At 56.9% G+C, this 23,432-nt stretch overlaps 1 protein-coding gene across 5 annotated transcripts in view; it reads left to right on the top strand.

Moving 5' to 3' along the window:
- The window catches only part of SH3TC1 (SH3 domain and tetratricopeptide repeats 1), a 33,020-nt gene extending 16,053 nt beyond the window's left edge, over window positions 1–16,967 (top strand). The window contains exons 10-16 of one of the 5 annotated variants that reach the window (XM_033213612.1): window positions 1,184–2,848; window positions 6,691–6,871; window positions 8,101–8,251; window positions 11,283–11,405; window positions 12,213–12,363; window positions 13,442–13,638; window positions 16,567–16,967. In XM_033213612.1, the coding sequence (XP_033069503.1) occupies window positions 1,184–2,848; window positions 6,691–6,871; window positions 8,101–8,251; window positions 11,283–11,405; window positions 12,213–12,363; window positions 13,442–13,638; window positions 16,567–16,824 (2,726 nt within the window). In that variant the 3' untranslated portion in view covers window positions 16,825–16,967. The other 4 variants (XM_033213611.1, XM_033213609.1, XM_033213610.1 and 1 more) reach the window with 4 other exon arrangements.
- Window positions 16,968–23,432: the final 6,465 nt, after the last annotated feature.

The following is a 23,432-nucleotide window of genomic DNA, read 5'->3' as shown; positions in this document are numbered from 1 at the left end:
GGATCCATCCCAGTACATTTGGGATGCAGGCACAAGGTCCCAGAGGAGGCCCGGGAAGCCAGTGGGGAAGGGAAGGCTGTTGTAGGTTTAGCCTCAGGGAGCGGGTGGTTATACCTTCTGCCAAAGTCTACGGAGCAAAGGCACGTGTCTCTCCAGCTGTCCTGGAGGCCAGGGTGGTGGCTGGGAGGGGCTGTGTGCCTCTGCCTGGTGGGGGAGATTTCTTAGCTAATCTAGTGTAGTCAAGTCAAACATTTGCCTCTAAATCATATTTATTTATTTATTTTAATTCCAAGGCTTTACAGAAGAATAAGGAGACAGTTTGTATTGAAAATAGTTTTTACATGTGAGCTTGAAACAGACAGTCTGTTTAAATCTAGGTTTTTTCCTTCCCAGTAATGCCTCCTTTCATCCCAGGTTTTCCAACAGGAAATGCGCTTGTTTGCTCACCTCTGGGAGGGGGCTTTCACCAGGAATTCACCGAAGCCAGCTGGAAGCCAGCAGATGCCAGCGGGCTGCTTGAGCAGCCTGGCCTTTGTTAACCCTTTAGGAACTGTGGGCTTCAGGTTTTCAGACCATCCAAGGTGAAGGTGGCCACAGGGGCCTGGAAGCTTTCCCATCCTTCCTGCAGGGATGGTCTGTTTCCCTGCACGGAGCTTGGTACCTGGGTACCACACCCCTGTCCTGTGCCATCGGTGGCTTTACCAATTTTGCATAGCAGCTTTTGAGCTGATCCATAGCTCTGATTGGCTGTTGAGGATTTCATGGATTCCGGTACCCCACCGGGGGGCCCATATGCTGACAGAAGTTACATGTGTAGTTGTGGTGCTGCATACACATGGGTCCACTTAGAAGGCTTTGATTCTTTCTAAAGGGAAAGGCATCTCTGAGGGATCACTGAGCTGACATAGTCTCCTCAAACCATGCTGTCAGGTGGGCGACAAAGTAGGACAGGAGGGTGGTTTCGTAGGACAGTCGGGCCACGGGCCTGCGTGTTCTCTCTGTCCCCATAGTGCCGGAGTTCCTACGTGCTCCAGGCCCCAGGTTTGCATTGCACATAATTCTCAAGGTCTCATGGCAAGCTGCACCAGGGACACAGAGGGCGGGGATGCGGGGACCCTGCCCCCAGTGGACCAAGGACTCACTGCTGGACTCTAATCTGTCTAGATGTTTTTGTGACTTGCAGAAATACCTCCACCTTGCCTGGGCCTGGAGCCACAGGAGACCCTGCAGAAGGTGAAGAATGTTCTGGAACAATGCAAGACCTGCCCAGGCTGCCCCCAGGAGCCAGCATCCTTGGGTCTCTGTGCGGCATCCAGCAACGTGAGCTTGCAGGACCCCGAGGAGCCCTCCTTCTGCTTGGAAGCTGAGGATGACTGGGAGGACCCAGAGGCCCTGAGCTCACTGCTGCTGTTCCTGAACACCCCCGGGTACAAGGCCAGCTTCCGTGGCCTGTACGACGTGGCACTGCCATGGCTGAGCAGTGTGTTCTGCAGCTTTAGCGATGAGGAGGAGCTGACTGGGCGCCTGGCACAGGCCCGAGGGGCGGCTAAGAAAGCTGGCCTCCTCATGGCCCTGGCCAGGCTCTGCTTCCTCCTGGGGCGGCTGTGCAGCAGGAGGCTCAAGCTGTCCCAGGCCCGGGTGTACTTTGAGGAAGCACTGGGGGCCCTGGAGGGCAGCTTCGGGGACCTGTTTCTGGTGGTGGCTGTGTACGCCAACCTGGCCAGCATTTACCGGAAGCAGAAGAACTGGGAGAAGTGTACACAGGTGGTTCCCAAAGCCATGGCCCTGCTCCTGGGGATGCCCAGCCACATCTGCAGCACTGAGGCGGAGGGGGAGCTCCTGCAGCTGGCACTGCGGCAGGCGGTGGGTGGCCAGAGCCTGCAGGCCGAGGCCCGGGCCTGCTTCCTGCTGGCCAGGCACCACGTGCACCTCAAGCAGCCCGAGGAGGCCCTGCCCTTCCTAGAGCGGCTGCTGCTTTTGCACAGGGACTCGGGAGCCCCAGAGGCTGCGTGGCTCTCAGACTGCTACCTACTCCTGGCTGACATCTACAGCCGCAAGTGCCTGCCCCACCTGGTGCTGAGCTGTGTCAAGGTGGCCTCATTGAGGACACAGGACTCGCTGGCTGGCTCACTGAGGAGCGTGAACCTGGTGCTCCAGAACGCCCTCCAGCCCCATAGCCTCCCCACCCAGACTTCCCACTACCTCAGGCAAGCGCTGGCCTCCCTAACCCCAGGCACAGGCCAGGCGCTGCACGGCCTTCTCCATGCCAGCCTGGCCCAACTGTACAGCCATCATGGCTACCACGGCCCGGCCATCACCTTCATGACGCAGGCAGTGGAAGCCAGTGCTGTTGCTGGAGTCCGTGCCGTCGTGGACCGCCTGGTGGCCCTGGCCTGGCTGCACGTGCTTCATGGGCAGAGCCCGGTGGCCCTGGACATCCTGCAGTCTGTCCAGGATGCAGTGGTGGCCAGCGAGGACCAGGAGGGCGTGATTGCCAACATGGTGGCTGTGGCTCTGAAGAGGATGGGCCGGACGAGGCAGGCAGCCGAGGGCTACTACCGTGCCCTACGGGCGGCTCGGGACCTGGGCCAGCGGAGGAACCAGGCAGTGGTGCTGGCCAACTTCGGGACCCTGTGTCTGCATGCGGGTGCCAGCAGGCTGGCCCAGCACTACCTCCTGGAGGCCGTGCGGCTGTTCTCGAGACTGCCCTGCGGGGAGTGTGGCCGGGACTTCACCCACGTACTCCTGCAGCTGGGCCACCTCTGCACCCGCCAGGGCCCGGCCCAGCAGGGCAAGGGCTACTATGAGTGGGCCCTTCTGGTCGCCGTGGAGATGGGTCACGTGGAGAGTGAGTGCCCCAGTTCCTCCTGTGCGCCTTCTGGGGCCACTCGGGTCAGGGCACACCTGGGGTTTGTGATTCAGAAACAAGTGGTGGTTTTTCCACCATCGAAAGTGCTGAGTCGTGGCCAACAGCAGATGTTGGCAAGCGCCCTAGAGACAGGCGGTTCTCACACAGGGCCAGGCCCTCTGTGCCCTACTGGGGCAGCCAGCTCTTCCCGGTTTGCCCAGGGACCATCCTGCCTTGAGCACGGAAAGTCCTGCATGCTGGGAATCCCCAGACATAACCCTGGGATCAAGGCAGGCTCTGCTGAGCTGGGACTTGGGGCCCCTCCACGAACCAGGCCCTGAACGCCGGTTCTCGTGCCCGTATTATCTGCTTGGTATCTCGGCAGCCCTGTGCACCTGTCATCCCACTTCACAGAGGACACAGGGGCGGGTGATTGCCCAAAGCCGCAGAGCAGCTCATGCAAAAGCAGCTCATTGTGCAGAGTGTGCCAGGCCCCACCCACCAGTGGGGCTTGTGGGGTCCTTGGGTGGCAGGGGCTGAGTGTGGGAATGTGAGCTTCAGGCCAGAGAAGCCACAAAAGGGTGAGTGGCGTGATGGCGGGGCAGCACTTGGCCCGGGTTAGGGAAGCCTCTTTAGTCTGGGACCAGAGGGTTGAGAGGATTTAGTCAAGTAATAGGTGGTGGGTGAGGGGCTGGTGGTGGGGGAGGGGCTGGCGGTGTAGCCTGTGTGAAGGCTCAGGGGTGAGCAAGTGGGGGTGAGTGAGCGGGGAGGAGTGGGGTGTGAGTGGTGGTGAGTGAGCGGGGGTGTGATGGGGGTGAGTGAGCGGGGGTGTGATAGGGGTGAGTGAGTAGGGGTGAGTGAGCGGGAGTGTGAGCAGAGATGAGTGGGGTGTGAGCGGGGGTGAGTGAGCAGGGCTTATGCAGGGAAGTGCACAGTTGGGAGTGGGTGGGTTGGGTGCTGGATGGTGAGAAGCTCTTCTGGAGAGCTACGCAGGGCCTGCGGCCTCAGGCTGTGGCTTGGCCTTTCCCCCAAGAGCACTGGGGAGCCATGGAGTGCTATAGAACAGTCACTGCAGACTGAGCAGTGAACGGACAGCAGGTGGGCAGGGCTGTCCGAAATCTAGGCCACAGAGGATAGATGAGGAAGTTGAGTCCAGGGAAATGGCCCAGACAGGGGATACTGTTGTGGGTCCCCTCTGCCTTGCAGCGCTTTGTCCATCCTCCCAGGATGGACGTCATGGCATAGTGAGACCACTCAGAGGTGCCTCCTGTGGCCTGGCCCAGAACCCCAGGGGCTGTGGCCAAATCTGCCCATTTCCCAGCACAGGCCTGGCCCCGGTCCCACACATCTGCCCAAGGAGGGGTGGGGGGTTCAGACCCAGGCTTCTTCCCCAGGGGCATTGTCTGACTGGAAGGAGACCCTCCAGGAACCCAGCGCCCCAGCCCCCACTGCAGCCTCCGGTGGCTCCTGGCACAATAGCCTGTGGCACCTCCTCCTACGAGGCCCTCCCCAGGGTGCTGGGGGATTCAGACTTGGAAATGCAGGCCAGGGAATAGAGATCATGCTTCCCCGTCTCCCCACCCTGCACTGAACGGTCGAGGAGACCGAGGGTGGGGTTGATACCCCACGTGCTTACTTGGGGTCATTTTTGAGTCACTTTCGGTAGTTTGTGTCTTTCTAGGAGTTTGGCTGTTGTGTCTAGATGGTCTGATTTGTTGGTGTACAATTGTTCGTAGTGTTTTCATGGAATCCTTTTATTTCTGTCAGGTCGGCAATAATGTTTCCTCTTTCATTTCTGATTTTAGAAACTTGGGTTTGTAATTAATTATTTATTTATTTTTATTAGAGATGGGGTCTCATCATGTTCCCCCAGCCTGGTCTTGAATGCTGGCCTCAGCGATCCTTCCACCTCAGCCTCACAAAGCGCTGGGATGACAGGCGTGAGCCATGGTGCTCAGTCTCTGATTTTAGTCATTTGTGTCCCTTTTTCTTGGTCAGTCTGGTGAAAGATTTGTCAATTTTGTTATTATTTTCAAAAAACCCACTTTTGGTTCTGTTGACTATCTCTTTTGTTTTTCCATTCTCTGTATTTTTACTTCCCATCTCCACTCTCATGTTTATTATATTCTTCCTTTTGTTCACTTTGGGTTCACTTTGGGTTCTTCACTTTGTTCACTTAGGTTTTTGATTTGAGATTTTTCTTCTTTCTTTGAATGTAGACATTTACAGTTATAAATTTCCCTTTAGCACTGCCTTAGCTGCATCTTGGAATTTTTAATATGCTGTGCTTTTTTTTTTTTTTTTTTTTTTTTTTAAGACAGAGTTTTGCTCTATTGCCCAGGCTGGGTGCAGTGGTGCAATCTTGGCTCACTGCAACTTCTACCCAGGTTCAAGCCATTCTCATGCCTCAGCCTCCCGAGTAGCTGGGATTACAGACATGCACCACCACGCCCGGCTAATTTTTTTTTTTTTTTTTTTTTTTTTGAGACGGAGTCTCGCTCTGCCGCCCAGGCTAGAGTGCAGTGGCCGGATCTCGGCTCACTGCAAGCTCCGCCTCCCGGGTTTACGCCATTCTCCTGCCTCAGTCTCCCGAGTAGCTGGGACTACAGGCGCCCGCCACCTCGCCCGGCTAGATTTTTGTATTTTTTTAGTAGAGACGGGGTTTCACCGTGTTCGCCAGGATGGTCTCGATCTCCTGACCTCGTGATCCACCCGTCTCGGCCTCCCAAAGTGCTGGGATTACAGGCTTGAGCCACCGTGCCCGGCCGCCCGGCTAATTTTTGTATTTTTTGTCGAGATGGGGTTTCACCGTGTTTCCCAGGCTGGTCTCAAACTCCTGGACTCAAGCGATCCTCCCGCCTCGGCCTCCCACAGTGCTGGGATGACAGGCATGAGCCACCACGCTGGCCCGGGCTGTGCATTTGTTTGCATTCTTCTCAAATTAATTTTCAGTTTCCCTGACGGTCTCTTCTTTGACTCACTGGTTGTTTAGGAGTGTGTAATTTCCACATATTTTTTAATTTCCCACGTTTCCTTCACTGTTGATTTCCAGTTTCGTGCCAGTATAGCTGAAGAACACCTCTGCTTTGGTCTCAGTCCTTCTCCATTCACTGAGGCTCGTTCTGTGGCCTGGCACGTGTTCTGTCGTGGGGAATGTCCCGTGGGTGCTCGAGAGGACTGTGTATTCAGCTGTTGTTGGGTGACGTGTGTAACAGATGTCCATTTGGTGTACCTGGTTTCCGGTGTTAATCTCCGGAATGTTTTTGACACTAGAAAATCAGAAGCTTTCCACCATCCCCAGCACCCGGGCTTTGGGAGAGGCCAGTGAGCCTGTGGGTTTGGAGCCTGGTTGCGTGAGAGAAGCATGTGTGGGAACACCAGGGGCCAGCTTTGAATCCCAGTCCCCCAACATGATGCCGTGTGTGGCAGACATGACGCTTGGCTTTGCTCTCTCAGGGTTCCATCTGCGACAAGGGCTACTTGTGCCCCTGGCCTCATCAGCTCAGGCTGAAGGCGACCCTGGTCCTGGCCAGAGGGGCTTTGTGAAACAGAAATAGATGACCTGGTGCAGGGGCCGAGCCTAGCCAGGACCTCGGCCCTGGGGGTTGTAAAGAAGGCCGGCCTCTACCATGAGCATCTGCACCAAGCTGTGCCCATGTCACGGTGTGCTCGGCGGGTGCCCTTGCACGGGTGCATGGCCTGTCTGCGCTCAGGCTCCCCGCCTATGGGGCCCAGGCTCACAGAGGTGTGAAAGAGGCAAGCACAGCGCAGGGGCCTCCGAGCCCAGCCAGCCTCGCTTCGATGCTGGGAGGCTGACGTCTTCCATTTTGTCTTCTGCCCAGGCCAGCTGCGGGCCGTCCAGCGGCTGTGCTACTTCTACAGCGCTGTCATGCCCAGCGAGGCCCAGTGTGTCATCTACCATGAGCTCCAGCTCTCCCTGGCCCGCAAGGTGGCTGACAAGGTGCTGGAGGGGCAGCTCCTGGAGACCATCAGTCAGCTCTACCTGTCCCTGGGCACCGAGCGGTGAGGGCTGGCTTTGCAGTGGTGGGGGCGGGGAGGGGGGCAAAGGGGGCGGGGGGACAGGGCAGGGAAGGGGGCACAGGGAAACTGGCCCAGGGCCCCAGCAGCCCCTCTCCTTAGGATCATTTGGTTCCTTGGCATCAGATGCTTTGAGCTGATGGGCCTGGGGTCATCCCAGGGCTGCTGATGGCCCGTGAGTCCCAGCTTGAGTCTCCCTTGTTGGGTGACACGTCTTCCCATCCCTGCCTGCACACCTCCTCAAAGGTCATCTCAACCCCAGCAGAGGCAGTACGTGCATTCTGGGCTATTCTTCCTACTATAGTGGCTTTTGTCATCTGACCTCTGTGTGCCCCGAGTCTTCACTCCTAGCCTTCATCTGCCCCCTTAAATGTGACCACAGCAGCCACCTGTGGCTTCTTTCCCACAGAAGCCAGAGCCAGTTGTGTCACCTGCTTCCCTAGGGCAGGGTTTCAAGGTCTCACGTCCCATATGTGGCCCACTCGGCTTCCCCCAAGCATCCTGACCTGGTGGGGTAACCATGGCCCTGGCCACCCCACCCATAGGGCCCGGTGATATTGCTGCAGTCACACCCCCTCCAGTGTCGAACTTACTGAGAGAGCAGGGAAGGAGCCAGATTCCACGGAGACCCGGGAGACTGGCTCCAGTCTTGGCCTCAGTTTCACAGAAGGAAAATGGGCCAGTGTGCTAAAGCCATGCTTCTCACAGTGTGGTGCCTGGACCAGCAGAGCAGCATCCATGTCACCTAGGAGCTTGTGGCAAGTGGGAGTTCTACGGCCTGCCCCAAGCCTGTGGAGCTGGAAGCTCTGGGGGCAGGGCCAGCAAGCTAGACGGACAGGCCTCCGGGTGACTGTGATGCCTGCACACCTTGAGAACCATTGGCCTAGATAGCCTCTGAACACTAATGGCTCCTGGTGCATCTGGAGAAGACACAGGCCGTGTCTGGGAGGCAGGGGAGATGGACTAGCACACTCCTCCTGCCACAGGGCAGCATGATACTCGATTCCCTCAGAAGGATGTCCTCCTCCTTTTCCACGCCGTGTGTATTCACCCTGGCCCTCCCAGCAGCCTGGGAAGGGCAGAACACTGCACACACAAGAGGGCCGTTCCCAGTCCCCACATTCCAGATTCATCTGTCACCAGACCCACAGGAAGAGGCAGACTGGTTCCAGGAGGATGAGAGCCCTTGTTCTGACACCTGTGTCTGATTCCAGGGCCTACAAATCCGCTCTAGACTACACCAAACGAAGTCTGGGGATTTTCATTGACCTCCAGAAGAAAGAGAAGGAGGCGCATGCCTGGCTGCAAGCAGGGAAGATCTATTACATCCTGCGGCAGAGCGAGCTGGTGGACCTGTACATCCAGGTGAGTGGCAAGGGATGCAGGAGGGCCCCTGTGCTGTTCACTCTCTGACCTTCCATCCATCCATTCATCCTTCCATCCATTCATCCTTCCATCATCTATTTACCTGTTCATCCTTCCATCCATCCATCCATCATCCATCCATGTCCATCCATCCATCCGTCATCCATCCATCCATCTGTCCATTCATCCATCCATCATTCATCCATCCTTCGTCATCCATCTATTCACCCGTCTATCCATCCATTCACCTGTCCATCCACCCATCCATTCATCCTTCTATCATCTATCTGTTTACCTGTTCATCCCTCCATCCATCCATCCATCCATCATCCATCCATCCATTCATTCTTCCATCATCTACCCATTCACCTGTGGGTCCTTCCATCCATCTATCCATCACCCATCCATCCATCCATCCATCCTTCCATCATCCATCCACTCACCTGTTCATCTTTCCATCCATCCATCCATCATCCATCCCTCTGTCCATCCATCCATCTATCATCCATCCATCCTTTTATCATCCATCCATTCACCTATCCATCCATCCATTCACCTGTTCATCCATCCATCCTTCCATCTATCTGTCCATCATCCATCCAACTGTTCATCCTTCTATCCATCCATCTATCATCCTTCTATCCATCCATCCATCCATCCATCCATCCATCATCATTCCTCTATTCACCTGTTCGTCCATCCATTCACCTCTTCGTCCATCCATCCATCCATCCTTCCATTCATCTTTCCATTATCCATCCATTCAACTGTTCATCCTTCTATCCATCCAGCTATCTTCCATCCATCCATCATCCATCTATCCTTTTATCATCCATCCATTCACCTAACCATCCATCCATTCACCTGTTCATCCATCCCTCCATCCATTCTTCCATCCATCCTTCCATCATCCATCCATTCACCTGTTCATTCTTCCATCCTTCCATCATCCATCCATCCATCATCCATCCATCCATCATCCATCCATCCTTCCATCATCCATCCACTCGCCTGCTCATCCTTCCATCCATCCATCCTTCTATCATCCATCCATTCACCTGTTCCTCCTTCCATTCATCTATCCATCATCCATCCATCCATCCATCCATCCATCATTCATCCATTCATCCATCCATTCATCCATCCATCATTCATCCATTCTTATTCATCCATTCACCCACCATCCATCCACCTGTTCGTCTGTCCATCCATCCATCCATCCTTCCATCATCCATCCATTTACCTGTTCATCCTTCCATCCATCATTCATCCATCCATCCATCCATGTATCCATTCATCCATATATCCATCCATCCATCATCCATTCATCCTTCCATCATCCATTCACTCACCTCCTGTTCATCCTTCCATCCACCCATCATTCATCCATCTATCCATTTATCCATTCATCCATCCTTCCATCATCCATCTATCCTTCCATCATCCATCCATCCATCTGTTCATCCTTCCATCCATCCATCATCCATCCATCCATATATTTATCCATCCATCATCCATCCATCATCCATCCATCTGTCCATTCATCCTTCCATCATTCATCCATCCTTTTATCATCCATCCATTCACCCATCTGTCAATCCATTCACCTGTTTGTCCATCTATCCGTCCATTCATCCTTCCATCATCCATCCATTCACCTGTTCATCCTTCCATCCATCCATCATCCATCCATCCATCCATTTATACATTCATCCATCCATCCATCATCCATCCATCCTTCCATCATCCATCCTTTCACCTGTTCATCCTTCCATCCATCCATCATCCATCCACCCATCCATTCATCCATCCATCCATCCATCATCCATCCATCCTTCCATCATCCATCCTTCCATCATCCATCCTTTCACCCATCCATCCATTCACCTGTTCGTCCATCCATCCTTTATCCATCCACCCACCAATCTACCTATTAATCCATCCCTCCATTTATCTATCTGTCCATTTGTTCATACATTTGTCTATCCACCCATCTATCCATCCATATGTACATACATCATCTACCCTCCACCCATGCATACATACATACACACATCATTCCAACCACCCATCCATCCATCCATCCATCCACCCATCCACCGATCCATCCATCCATTCATCTGTCCAACCATCCGTCTGTCCTTCCGTCCATCCATCCATCCATCCATCCATCCACCCATCCATGCATCCATCTATGCACACACCCATCCATCCATCCATGTGTCTATACTTCTGCTCATCCATTCATCCATCCATCCACTCATCCTTAAGCCACTGCTGAGCACCTGTTGTATGCTTTTTCCCTCCCTCCAACTGGTTCCCTCATATCCTCCCCCAGTGGCCAGCATCTTCTCCCTGAGGGCAGAGGCATGGCCCCTCACAGTGCCCAGCACCTGCTGGTATACAGCACATGCTCAAATAATGTGGCCACTAAGTTAACACAGAAGAACTTGCTCCAAGCGACACGTGACACTTCTCCTTACAAAATGAATCTATCATAGCGGCTGTTTTCAGAGGCTTTCCCAAACACAGTGTGATCTGGAACAAATTGTGAAGCCCACGAGCCTGGTGAAGCTTTCATTATTGAGCACCTACTGTATACCTCCTTGAGCTGAGGAGAGGGATCAAGAGCTCATGGCCAAGAGGGGATCAGGCCCACTCACAAACACTGTTGATGTGCGGCCCTGAGCTGTGGCAGGGATGTGGCAACGCAGAAAGGAGCCAGGGGATGGGCTCCCAGCAATCTGGGGGCCACGGAGACTGGTTTGAGTGCAGGGGGAGTGGGCTAGGGCTAGCTCTGGTGGTAGGATTCACAGGTGTTGGACTCCTGGGCTGCAGCTGCTCAGTCACCTCGTGGCACTCAGGTGCATCAGTTCATTGTCCTCATGCCAGTGGTGGGGATAGCCCTAATGCACAGGGTCTGAAAAATGCTCAGGTGTACCTGCAGTGTGTGAGAGGAAGGAGGATGGTGAAGGTGGGCATGGCCACCTTGCCAGGTGTGGGTCTTGAGGGAACTTCTACCTCCTTTCAGGTGGCACAGAATGTGGCCCTGTACACAGGCGACCCCAACCTGGGGCTGGAGCTGTTTGAGGCAGCTGGCGACATCTTCTTCAATGGGGCCTGGGAGCGGGAGAAAGCCGTGTCCTTCTACCGGGTGAGCTGGCCTGTGGGCTGATGTGGGTGGGCCTCAGGGGGGCACCTGGAGGGCTGAGGCACAGGTGTGGCAGGGCAGAGGCCTCCCACCTGGAAGCAGGGCCACCCATGTCCATGCTTAGTTTCCCAGTGGTCTCACCGGGAATGATATTGACCGTGCCCCTGCCTGGGACAAACGCTTGGGGCCTGGACATGGCAATGGCCCTACCCTTGCCTAGTGGTCTCACCAGGAATGATATTGACCGTGCCCCTGCCCGGGACAAACGCTTGGGCCTGGACATGGCAATGGCCCTACCCTTGTACCTGATGATCTCAAGCAACCATGAGCGGGAAGTCCTGTCCCCATCTTCCAGATGAGGAAACTGAGGCTCAGAGAGGCACAGGGACATGTCAAAGGACACACAGCATGTCAGTGTGAGGCCCAGGGTCAGGGCCCGGGTCTGCCTGCACCCCGAAGCGGGGACGGCTTCTCCCTTCCCCTGAGCTCATGGTGTGGCTCAGCCCTGGGCACAGATAAATGTGGTGTTTTTAGAGCAGAGAGGAGTGCTGGCTCCCCCCAGTCAGACCCCCGGTGCCCAGGTGGGAGAGGCTGGTCTGAGGCTGCCGGGTGTAGCTGGATAGGCCTCAGGTGACTCTTCAGCCCCCAACTTGGGTGTCTGAACCGTGCGTTATCCCAGAGCACAGAGCTGTGTCGAGGTCCAGGGGTAGCTGGGGCGTGGGAAGCTCCAAGCACATGTTCGAGCTCTGAGGAGGGCGCTGGGCAAGGTGGGTGCTGCGGGAAGCCTGACCCCACCTGCCTGTGTGGTAGGACCGGGCCCTGCCCCTGGCAGTGACTACGGGCAACCGCAAGGCGGAGCTGCGGCTGTGCAACAAGCTGGTGGCACTGCTGGCCACGCTGGAGGAGCCCCAGGAGGGCTTGGAGTTTGCCCATATGGCCCTAGCACTCAGCATCACTCTGGGTAAGTCCCCTGAGTCCCCGCCCTGCCAGGACCCACACTTTGCCAGAGCTGAGCCTCCAGGTCTGCAGGGCAGGAGCTGAAACAGCTGCGGGATTTTCCTGGTCTCCTGTCCAGGCAGGCAGATGTGCCCAGCTGGCTTCCCCGTCCGTCCGTGGGGCACAGCCCGAGGTCTCTCACACAGTGCAGAGCTCCCTGCCTGGCTGAGCTCTGCTTCCTCTGCCTCTTCCCACTGCTGACCACAAGGGCCGCCCAGTGAGCCCTCTGCCTTCCAGACATGCTAGGCATCTCGTTGGTCCCTGTATGTGCCAGGCTGTGTGGCACATTCCCTTTCTCTTGTGCCCTTCCCACCCTCATCAACCACATGGCTCTCTGGCTGATGAAATCCCAGTTCCCCTTCCAGCAGCCTGCCCCTTAAGGCCGGGCATCCCCTGGTGCTGTGCCAGGGTTGTCTGTCCTCCTCCAGAGACAGGGAGCCCTGGGGAGGCCGCATGCCCCAGCGCCTTGTGCCCTGGGGCCCAGTACACAGTAGGTGTGCAGCTGTGTGGGAATGCATTGAATGCAGGCTCCACGGTACTCGTCCTGAAAAGGGGAGGACATCAGAGACAGCCTAGGTGGGTTTGTGCATCTGTGGGGGGTCCTGGAGCTCAGGCATGCGGTGACTCCCCAAGGTAAGGGGCTCTGATCATGACACACCCAGGAGGAGTCGGATGTCATGTCTGTGGGTTGCCTGGAGCCCTGGTGCCCAGGAGCACCTGGACTGCATGGCTTTTGGAGTTTCCTGGTTAAAACCAGTGAGTAAAGGCAGGTGGCTATGTGTAGGCACAGAGCTGGGCCATCTAAGTCCGACTTTGCCAAAACCTCACAGTAGACGGGGGCAGGCCTTATTAGTTCTGCTTTGCAGATAAGAAAGTGAGTCTGGGAACCCGGAAGGGACTGGCCAGAGCTGCCCAGGTGACCACAGGTGCCTGGAGACAAGCCAGGTGCTGCCCGGGGTCTGCATACCTGCTCCTGAGGGGCCTGTGCCTGACTACCCCAGGGAGCCATGTCCTCACACCTGCCCCTTTGGCCTGCACCCCAGGGGACCGGCTGAACGAGCGTGTGGCCTACCACCGGCTGGCCGCCCTGCACCACCGGCTGGGCCACGGCGAGCTGGCGGAGCACTTCTACCTCAAGGCCCTGTCGCTCTGCAACTCGCCGCTGGAGTTCGACGAGGAGACCCTTTACTACGTGAAGGTGTACCTGGTGCTCGGTGACATCATCTTCTACGACCTGAAGGTGGGTGGGGAGGGACAGGGCTGAAGGTGGGTGGGGAGTGGCAGGACTGGGGGTGTTCCCAGCCCCCTTGGAGTGGGATCTCCACCCAGACCCCAGAGGCCTGGGTTCCAGCCTTCCTTAGGAATGGCCCAGTGGCTTCCCTGGAGCTCTGCACCCGGCTGGAGGAGCCGGCAAGGTTAGCAGATACAACCCAGCTCCCAAGCTGGCCAGGCCCCACCCTCAAGAACTCAGTCTTAGCCTGGGAGGCTGACACATGAGCGGGCAATGGTGGCCTCTGAGTAAAGAAGGGGGATTGTAGTCAGGGGGGCCCTCCTGGAGGAGGTGACACCAAAGCTGAGTCTTGACAGTCAAGTGTCAAATTGCATTTAACGAAGAAAACAGGGTCGGGAGACATTTTGGAGGACGGCATCATCCTCACATTAAATCCACGTTGCAAGATCCAACCCAAATCCCAGCGCCTCCTCTAGGAAGCCTGCCCAGGGTGCCAATCTGCACCGAGCAACTCCTTCCTGGAGTCCCGAGACACCTTGAATCTTCACATCACCCAGGAAGGGTGGGGTGGGGCCGGTGTCTTACCATCCGCTTCACAGACAGGGGAACCCCAGCTCACGGCAGGTGCAGTTGGGCGGGGGGGTCCCAGCCAGCCAGGCTGAGGCCTTGCTGGGTCAGGTCTGTCTAGAGGGGAGGTGCTGGGACCTGTGCTCCCTCTGCCCCCAGCCCTGCAGGGGTGGACAGCTGGGACTGGCAGACTCGGACCTGGGGTGTCTCCACCCCACTGCCCAGCAGGCGCCCGCCCCTCCTAGCATCGCACCGGCACCGTGTCAGTGCTCCTTATGGGCTGAGGGGCCAGGGCGCTCCAGTCCAGGGACCGAGATCTTGGGGGCCTTAGAACAACATGAGGAGCTGGGGCAGCCCTAAGACCCCGCCCCGTATCCCCCACCGCAGGCCTGGGGCTGCCCGGGAGGCCCCCGCCCAGTGCTGGCGACACCTGGTGGTCAGAAGCGGTCCCTGTGGCCTCCCAAGTCCCAGCCAGACAGGGAGGTGCCAGGGGTCAGGCCCAGAGGGACGCTGCTCACTGCTCAGGGGCTCGCCTGGGACCCAGGGGACGGGCCTCCCAGAAGGGGCCTTTATCTGTCTTGGTCAAGCCTGCCGCCCACTCCACCTGCCCAGGAGGAAGGAAAGGGCCAAGTAGTACCTGAGAGGCCGAAGTCCACGGTTGGGGTCGAGGGGCAGAGGCCTCCTTCACCGGCTTCCCATGCACAGCCCTCTGGGCCTCATGGTGACTATGCTGTCAGCCCAGGCCAGCTTCCCACAGGGAGGTCCCCTCGGAATTCCCCAAGGGGGGCTGTCTTTCCAAGGCCACACCCTCCTTGTATAGGAGGCTCTGGACCCGGTGCCCAGAGGAGTGGGAGAGAAAGCTGGGCTGGGTGAGGCCTGGAAGGCTGGCAGAGAGGCAGGGGTAAATGGACATCTTTGCCGATTGCCTCTAAAATGGGGTCCCCTTTAGTCTACTTATGAGAGCACCCTGGAATAGGGTGGATTAGGTGTGTCCTGGCTCAGCCTGCCACTCACTAGCTGCTGCACACACTACAGGCACATGGAAATGCACACGCAAATGCACACAGGCACACACAGGCACACGCACACACAGGCATGCACACACAGACACACGCACACAGGCATACGCACACTCAGGCACACAAACACAGAGGCACAGGCACACGCACACAGGCACACACACAGGCACAGGCACACACACAGGCACACACAGGCACACAGCACAGGCACACAAACACGCACAGGCACACACAGGTGCGCACACAGACCCACGTGCACACAGGCACACGCAGAGACATAGGCTTTGGCTGGCACCTTCCTGTTTCATTGGGATGCCCCCACCCCTTCCGGAAGCCCTTGTCTCCCACCTTCGGCTGAGTCTGGGGCCTCCTGGGCCCCCCACAGGCTCCTGGGCTGCCCTCTGCCACAGCCTGGGCCACCCTGTGTGGTCAGTGTTCACTCCCAGGTCCCTCAGACTGGGAGCTGGGAGCAAGGACATTAGGCTCAGCCATGCACCCAGCACAGAGTCCAGTGTTCGGCTGGGCCGGGGGGCATTGGATGAGCAGTGGCGGTGACTCGGGGACTTCTCACACCCCTGCTCCGTGTGTGGGGCAGGGCAGTGAGGGAATGGACTGCTGCATCTTGGACTTTGTCCTTGGCCCTGGGAGCCATCTTGAGATGGTAAAGGGGGACAGGCCAGGCATGGGTCTTAGAGAGGTCCCTTGGGTGACCCCCATGTGGAGGAGGCGCCTGGGGAGAAGCCGGGTGGGGGATGGGAGGGTCAAGGAGGAGGTCTGGGAGGCGGCACCCTAACCCAGGGATGGTGAGTTTGAGCCAAAGATGCATTGAAAACGGGAGTGGATGTCTTGGGAGTCACACTCTGTCAATATTTCAGGGAACATTGCCAGAGAGGACACCCGTGAGATGGTTTTGTACCTGGCCTGGCCCGTGGAGGGCCTGAAAATGGTCAGCATGGACAGGGGCCAGAGGGGAGCCTGGGTCACTCAACGCTGTGCCCCTGCTGTGGCTTGGAGCCACGGGTCCCGCATGGAACTCTCAGAGCAGGCAGGATCTGCCCTGACCTCAGCCCATGGGGAAAGCAGCCACTGCCTGCAGAGAGGGTGGGACTGGGGTAGGAGGCTTGGGGTGAGTGGGGTGTAGGGATAGTCAGGAAGGCTTCCAGGGGTGTCAGGGTTGTCCCCACCTCCTGCAGCTGAGACCACAGCAGTGTCACAGGCTTCAGGGCTCATGGGGTGAGCCAGCATTGGCTGGACATGTGGAATGACCTGGAGACGGAAACAGCCCGGAAACAGCCTCTGGGAAGACGGGCTCCGAGTCCCCCTTTTGCTGAGCATGGCCTGTACCCTTCAGGAACTGTTTGATGCAGCCGGGTACTACCAGCTGGCACTGGCAGCCGCCGTGGACCTGGGCAACAAGAAGGCACAGCTGAAGATCTACACGCGGCTGGCCACCATCTACCACAACTTCCTCCTGGACCGCGAGAAGTCGCTCTTCTTCTACCAGAAGGCCAGGACCTTCGCCACAGAGCTCAACATCCGCAGGGTCAACCTGCCTCCTCTGCCACTCTGCGGGTGGGCCACTTGGTTGGCCCCCAGCCACCCTCGCTGAGGACAGCATCCGAGGGAGTGGGTTTTGTGCAAGGAGGATGGTCTCCTGCCTCTCCTGGTGTCTCCTGTGGCTCATTTTCTGAGAAATGGAGACATGAAAGCAGAGTTCAAATAGCAATAAATGTTTTTTTTTTTTTTTTACAACGACATACCGAAGTCCCCAGGGCATCCTTCCCTGTGTGCTTCCGGGGTGTGTCTAGGGGCCAGCTCCTTCCCTGGTGGCAGCCCTCTGATCTTGGGGATGAGAAGGACCCTGAGTCCAACAGACCTGGGCCAGGTCACCATGAGCCTCGATTTCCTTGGCAGCCAGAGGGGAGGTGGTGGTGGAACTCCCTGGGCAGCTCCCTGCTGAGAGGTTTTGCTGTAGGTCTTGTGCCACCCTTGCCTTTAATTTTCAGGCCACTGTGCCTGGATGTGGGGGCTGCTAGTGCCCCTGTTTGCCATTGAAGAAATAGAGGCACAGAGAGATTAGGTGTCTGGCCCACCGTCACACAGCAGGTAGGGGCGGAGACGCAGAGCCCAGTACACTGACCACCACACCACCCTGCCAGCCTGCTGTCAGGAAGGTGTCCCCCATTAGGACCCAAGGTCAGCTCCTGGACCTCTCTTGTGTCAGGAGAGCCACAGGCCAGTGAGGGTGGCCCCGAGGATCCCTCACTCAGTGTCCTCTGCTCCCAGACTTGGCTGGGCCGAGCCTGGCCAGTCCCACCTCTGGCCACTGGTCAGCCCTGCAGGAAGTGAGATGCAGGGATGTATACAGACCGCCTGTGTAGACACTGCTGCCCAGTGTTGAAAGTCTTATCTGGGCTGCCCCCCAGCCGTCCCCACATACCCTTCCCCTTCCGGTCCCCGGCCCTCATCCCAGTCCCAGGAATCCCAGGTTTTCCTTCTTGGAATCTCTTGGCCCAGGGAACACGGCTCACACGGTGTCTTTGCCAGTTTACGGCAAGGAAACCGAGGTTCAGAGACTACGGGTGTCCCACGTGATTCTCACATACACTGCACTCTCCCAGGCCCCTCTTTTAAACACTTTAAATGAGGTGTCATTCACATCGCAAGCAATTACCTATTTCAACGCGAATCATGTGGTGGCATTTGTGCGTTCACAGTCCTGTGCAACCACTCACGCCATCTACTTTCAAAATGGATTCATCTCCCCGGAAGAAACCTCCCATCCTCACTAAGCAGTTACCCCTCCTTGGTATCCCCCAAGCCCCTCGTTTAATGGAAGGGGAAACTGAGGCCCGGAGAGAGACTTGCCAGTGGGCGGAGCTCTGATAATAAGGAACCAGGCACCCATCTGCTGCTTCAGTCCTGGGTTGGTTTTCCACCCAGCAGAGGTGACAGAGCCGGGAGGTTCTGGGAGCGCCACAGGGGAGCCCCATGCTTGCAGCCAGAGCCCTGCCCCGAGCCTCCCCACCAGGGGGCAGCAGAGAGCTTTCCAGAACCGGCCGCGCGGCTGGCGGCGGGGAAGCAGCGGGTCAGAGTTGCTGACAAACCTCACGTGGACCCCAGATCGCTGTCTCTGTGGGTCGGGCTTGGGAATTGGAGAGGAGGCCGCATGATTGGAAACAAGACGGCTCGGCCTGGCTGGAGCAGCGGGAAGCGCCGTCAGGTTTACCGAGGACACAGACCTCCTGCCCGCTGGGCCGGGCCTGCAGCCACTCTTCTCCGGGTGGGGTCCGCAGGTCCGGGTTGCTCTCGGCCCCCGACCTGCCTCAGAGTCTAGGGGGCTTTGGAACTGTGCCTCCCCATCTCCACCCACCCTGGCTGGTGCCATGAGGGGCCTGGATCCTGGGATCCTGTTCCTCTTGGGCAGCAGAGACTGGGGGACCAGAGGACATGATGGGTCTTCAAACACCACATTCAAACCCCAGCCCACCACTCACAGTCTGGGGGTTCGGGGTGAGGGAGTCGATTTCTCTGAGCCCCAGTTGCCAGCCCCAGGGCTAACAGAGGCCTGTTTCCTACTGACAATACCTCTTACTCCTAGGAACAGCTCCAACAACCACACACTAGGGAACGCTCAACCCAGGCCAACTTGTCAGAGGCACATGAGCCAGAGCAACTCCATCTTGAATGGGGCCTGGGTAAAAGGAGGCTGAGACCTGCTGGGCCGCCTTCCCAGGGTGCTAGGCATTCTTAGTCACAGGATGAGATCGGAGGTCGGCACAAGATACAAGTCATAAAGACCTTGCTGATAAAGCAGTTTGCAGTAAAGTAGCCGGCCAAAGCCCACCAAACCCAAGATGGCCACGAGAGTCACCTGTGATTGTCCTCACGGCTCATTATGTGCTAATTATAATGCATTTAGCTGCTAAAAGACACTCCCACCAGCGCCATGACAGTTTACAGATGCCATGGCAACATCTGGAGGTTCCCTACATGGTCTCAGAAGGGAGGGCAGAAACTCTCAGTTCTGGGAATTGCCCACCCCTTTCCTGGAACACTCATGAACAGTCCAACCCTTGTTTAGTGTATGATCAAGAAATAATCATGAAAATGGGTAACCAGCAGCCTTTGGGGCCTATGGAGCAGCCATTCTTTGTTTTTGTTTTTTTTTTTTGAGATGGAGTCTCGCTCTGTTGGCCGAACTGGAATGCAGTGGTGTGATCTTGGCTCACTACAACCTCCGCCTCCTGGGTTCAAGCGATTCTCCGGCCTCAGCCTTCCTCGTAGCTGGGATTACAGGCACCTGCCACCACGCCCAGCTAATTTTTTGTATTTTAGTGGAGACAGGGTTTTCCCATGTTGGACCAGGCTGGTCTCGAACTTCTCACCTCAGGTGATCCACCTGCCTCGGCATCCCAAAGTTATGGGATTACAGGAGTGAGCCACTGCACCCGGCCAGAGTAGCCATTCTTATATTCCTTTTCTTTCCTAATAAACTTGCTTTCACTTTATGGACTTACCCCGAATTCTTTCTTCTGTGAGATCCAAGAAACCTCTCTTGGGGTCTGGATTGGGACCCCTTTCCAGTAACAAACTTGCTTAACCTCTCAGACCCATCATCTCTTCATCTGTAACCAAAGACAAAGCCTCCCCCGAGGTTCCAAAAGTGAGGAGAGAACGCATGGGAAACGAGGGGCACAGAGTTGGTGTGCAGAACCAGGCAGCCAGTCCCTTCGTTTTGTGGTGGGTGGAGGTCAGGGCTTGGCTGGCTGAGGCCTAAGCCCACTGGTCTGCAGCCCTGCTCTGCCAATCGGAGGCCGGTTCCCAGGCAACAACCGCCGCAACAACCCCCTTCAGCAGAGTGGGCATGAGATGAAGAGATGTCCAGTGGGCACATGCCCAGCCCTATGCAACCAATGGGCTCACAGCCCAGAAGTCAGCTGCCCTGATTTTAGAGGGAGTCAACCCTCAGGTTGACTCAGTCACCTTCCCACACCTGTTCAGCAAGCACCCGCTGCACGGGCCCCGGAAACTGCCTCGGGCAGGCGCAGGGAACTCCAGGAGTGTTTCCAGGCCCTTCCAGAGGGGCTCTTGGGACTGGAGCTGAAATCACACTCCTTTTGGGGTCCCTGGAGACTCTCCCCTGAACACAGAAGGAAAGAGCCTTGCCCAGGGTCACACAGCCCCCTCTCCTGACTCAGAGGCAAGGGGGCTCCTCCGCCCAGCACAGCTGCTTCCACTCTCCTGGAGCCCACGTCCTTCCCTGCACTGGTTCATCCAGGGGTAAATATCGGCTGAGTCCAGGTTGGACCCTCATTTGGGTGAGGGAGCCAAGGCTCAGAGAGGGGTGGTCACCATCCCAAGGGTATGGAATGATCAGCAACCCAAGGGAACTGGCTGTGCCTTGCCGTTCCCTTGAATAGAGAGATGACCATCTCTACTCAAGAGAACAGCAGGCCCAGCCAGTTCTAGCAAGGATTGGGCAGCACACAGGCCACCATCCCAAGGGTGCCCAGCAAGTCCGCATCATCCTCACCTTCGCCACGGAGCCCAGGAGTTGAGAGGAGGTGGTTTATGGCCCAGTGTGAGGCCAAACTCTCTCCTGAGCAGGGTTCTCCGGAGATGGGAGAGGCCAGCTCAGGCAGAAGAGAGATCCCCGTCCGCAGAGGGGTTCAAGCAGGCCACGAGGGTCTCCCATGTGAGTGGAGAAGTGTGTCCGGGTGACACTGTTTGGGCATAAAGGTGCCCTTGGACTCCACTTGGCACCATCAGTGATCCAGGCTGTGTTTCCAGGGAGCTTGGCCACAGTCAACTCACATGTCCTGTGTCCAGCGCCTGGCCTGGGGAGCAGGGTGTGGGTCCCAGGCTGGGCAGCTGGGGCGACCCATGCACCAGCAGCAGGGTGGGGTCTATGCAAGTTCAGGGGCAGGAAGCAGGCTTGAGTCCAGGCTCTGCCTCTCTCTGACTGGGCCTGACCCAGAGCACCCCACAGTGGGCTCCCCTTCGTATGCCTTGCCCCACCGTGAGCCTCACTTTTCTCATCTATAAAATGGGGCAATGGGATGTACCTTGCTGAGCTATTAGGAAGATCAACAGCATGGTAAGAAACATTTAGCACATTTTCCAGGGCTTGTCAGGTCCTCCAGGGTTGATAGAAAAACACAGTGAAAAGAATAATATGCCTTCCTCCAGACGGAAGTGCGGGCAGGTGGAATTCTAAACTGATCCTGTGTGCCTCCTTCCCCTTCAGCACAGTGAGTCTGGGCTGTGACAGGATTTCACTTCCGCAAGTAGGTTGCATTAGGTGGGAAGGGTGAAGGGGTTTGCAGATGTAATTAAGGTCTCTAATCAGTTGACCTGGAGTTATTCAAAGGAAGATTATTGCAGATGGGCTTGGCCTAATCAAGTGAGTCCTGTGTAAGAGGGTTCAGCCTTCCCCGATTCTCCTACTGGCCTGGAGGCAAACAGCTTCCACGCTGCACAGCACGGTGAACAGTGGGTTCCCTGCGGAGGGGCCAGCCCACCAGGGGCTGCAGGCTCTCTAGGAGCTCAGTGGCCCCCAGCCAGCAGCCCTCAAGCACACGGGACTCCAGATCTACAACAGCACGGAGGTGAATTCTGCCAATAACCACGTGAATTTGGAAGGATGTTGAATCATGGGGGAGATCACAGCCTAGTAGGCACCTCAATTACAGTTTGTGGCGACTCTGGGCAGAGAATCATGTGACGCTTCTGACCCAAAGAAAGGGGCGTTGCTGTAGGTTGCTGAATTTGTGATTTGGCACACAGCATAGATAGCAAATACAAGGCCAAGCCTAGGAATGGGGAGGCTGAGCCCCAGGCATCCCTCCAGCCCTGAAGGACTCATGGTGGGCGGTAGCCAGGCAGCCCTTCCCTAGGCCACCTCCTCGCCTACCCACCTACCTGTTCCAGCAGATCCACTCCTCAAACTGAGGTCTTCACATTCAGCTCCCACACCAGGAATTAAGAAAGAAGAGAGAAAGAGGAGTAAGGCAGGAGAATGGGGAATTGGGGTAGCCAAAGAGTGGGGCATGAACAAAGGAATAGCAGGTGCGGCCAGTTCGAGTAAGCCAGAAGACTGCAGGGGCAGCCTGTTCCAGGCAGGACTGGGCGGCACCCAGGCCACGTCCTCACTCCTGCGATAACAAGACGGAAATTTCCACCGCAGCTTCTGATGGACCGCGGGCCAAGTGTCCACTTCACCTTTGATGGACTGTGGGCCAGTCCTTCATAGGGCGTAGCCAACTGGGGATCTCTCGAGGGCACCCAGGGATGTTGCCAAGTTCTTTAGCTTAATAAACACGCCAATTGAGCGGCCCCCAAGCCACCTGCTGGAGTTGGCTCCCGCTCTGTGAATTGCACTTTTGCTTCTTCAGGAAATCTGTGTTTTGGTTGCTCCGTTCTTCTGTTGCTTGGTCTCTCGTTACTTCTCTCATTGCTTTGTTTGTGCATTTTGTTCAACACGCCAAGACCCTGGACAACTCACAGGAATGACCTTCCATCGGGGAACAGCGGGGCAGGTGTTGGGACCCCTGGGCTCCACCCTCCACCCAGCTGTGTGACCGCAGGACAGCCTGGGCTTCAGGTGGCCTCCTCTGCACAGCAGAGGGCACACTTCCTGAGCCCCGGTGTGGGCGCCCTGTGAACATGTCCTGCCTCCTGTCCTGGACCCTGTTCGTCTGCTGCCGTACTCACCAGGCCAGCCCTCAGTACCCAGCCAGAGCCAAACACAGGATTTCACAACCCGGGCCACTTTGGGCTGGGTCTGCACGGCATCCCAGGAAGAGAGAATTCCAGGGCCAGGAGATCTCCAGGAAGTAGGGCGTACCTCGTCCCTCTCATAGCAAACATGGCAGCTCCTCGTCTGTGACGGCTCTGATAAGCCCGGACTGCAGGATGAGGAGACCTCTGGGGACCCATCCGCGTGGGGAGATCTGGGTTTCCAGAGACGTCTGAGACGGGAGGCAGTTTCACAATGCCGGCACCGCAGGCTTCAGGCCAAGCCCAGCCTCTCCGGGGAGGATAGCTGATGCCAGTCCCCCTTGCCCTGTCCCCAGAGCCTCAGGGACTCCAAGAGGTCCATGGGCAAGCCTCTCCCTTCACCTCCTGACCCTTGTTGGCCCCAAAGGGGATCCCCTGTGTGCATCCCCACCTCCTGTGCAGGAACGCACACCAGACTGGCTATCTCCAGGCCAG

Source organism: Trachypithecus francoisi, unplaced genomic scaffold (assembly GCF_009764315.1).
Source record: "Trachypithecus francoisi isolate TF-2019V2 unplaced genomic scaffold, Tfra_2.0 Lachesis_group1, whole genome shotgun sequence".
Lineage (NCBI taxonomy): Eukaryota > Metazoa > Chordata > Mammalia > Primates > Cercopithecidae > Trachypithecus > Trachypithecus francoisi.
This window is presented reverse-complemented; position numbering and strand designations above follow the sequence as displayed.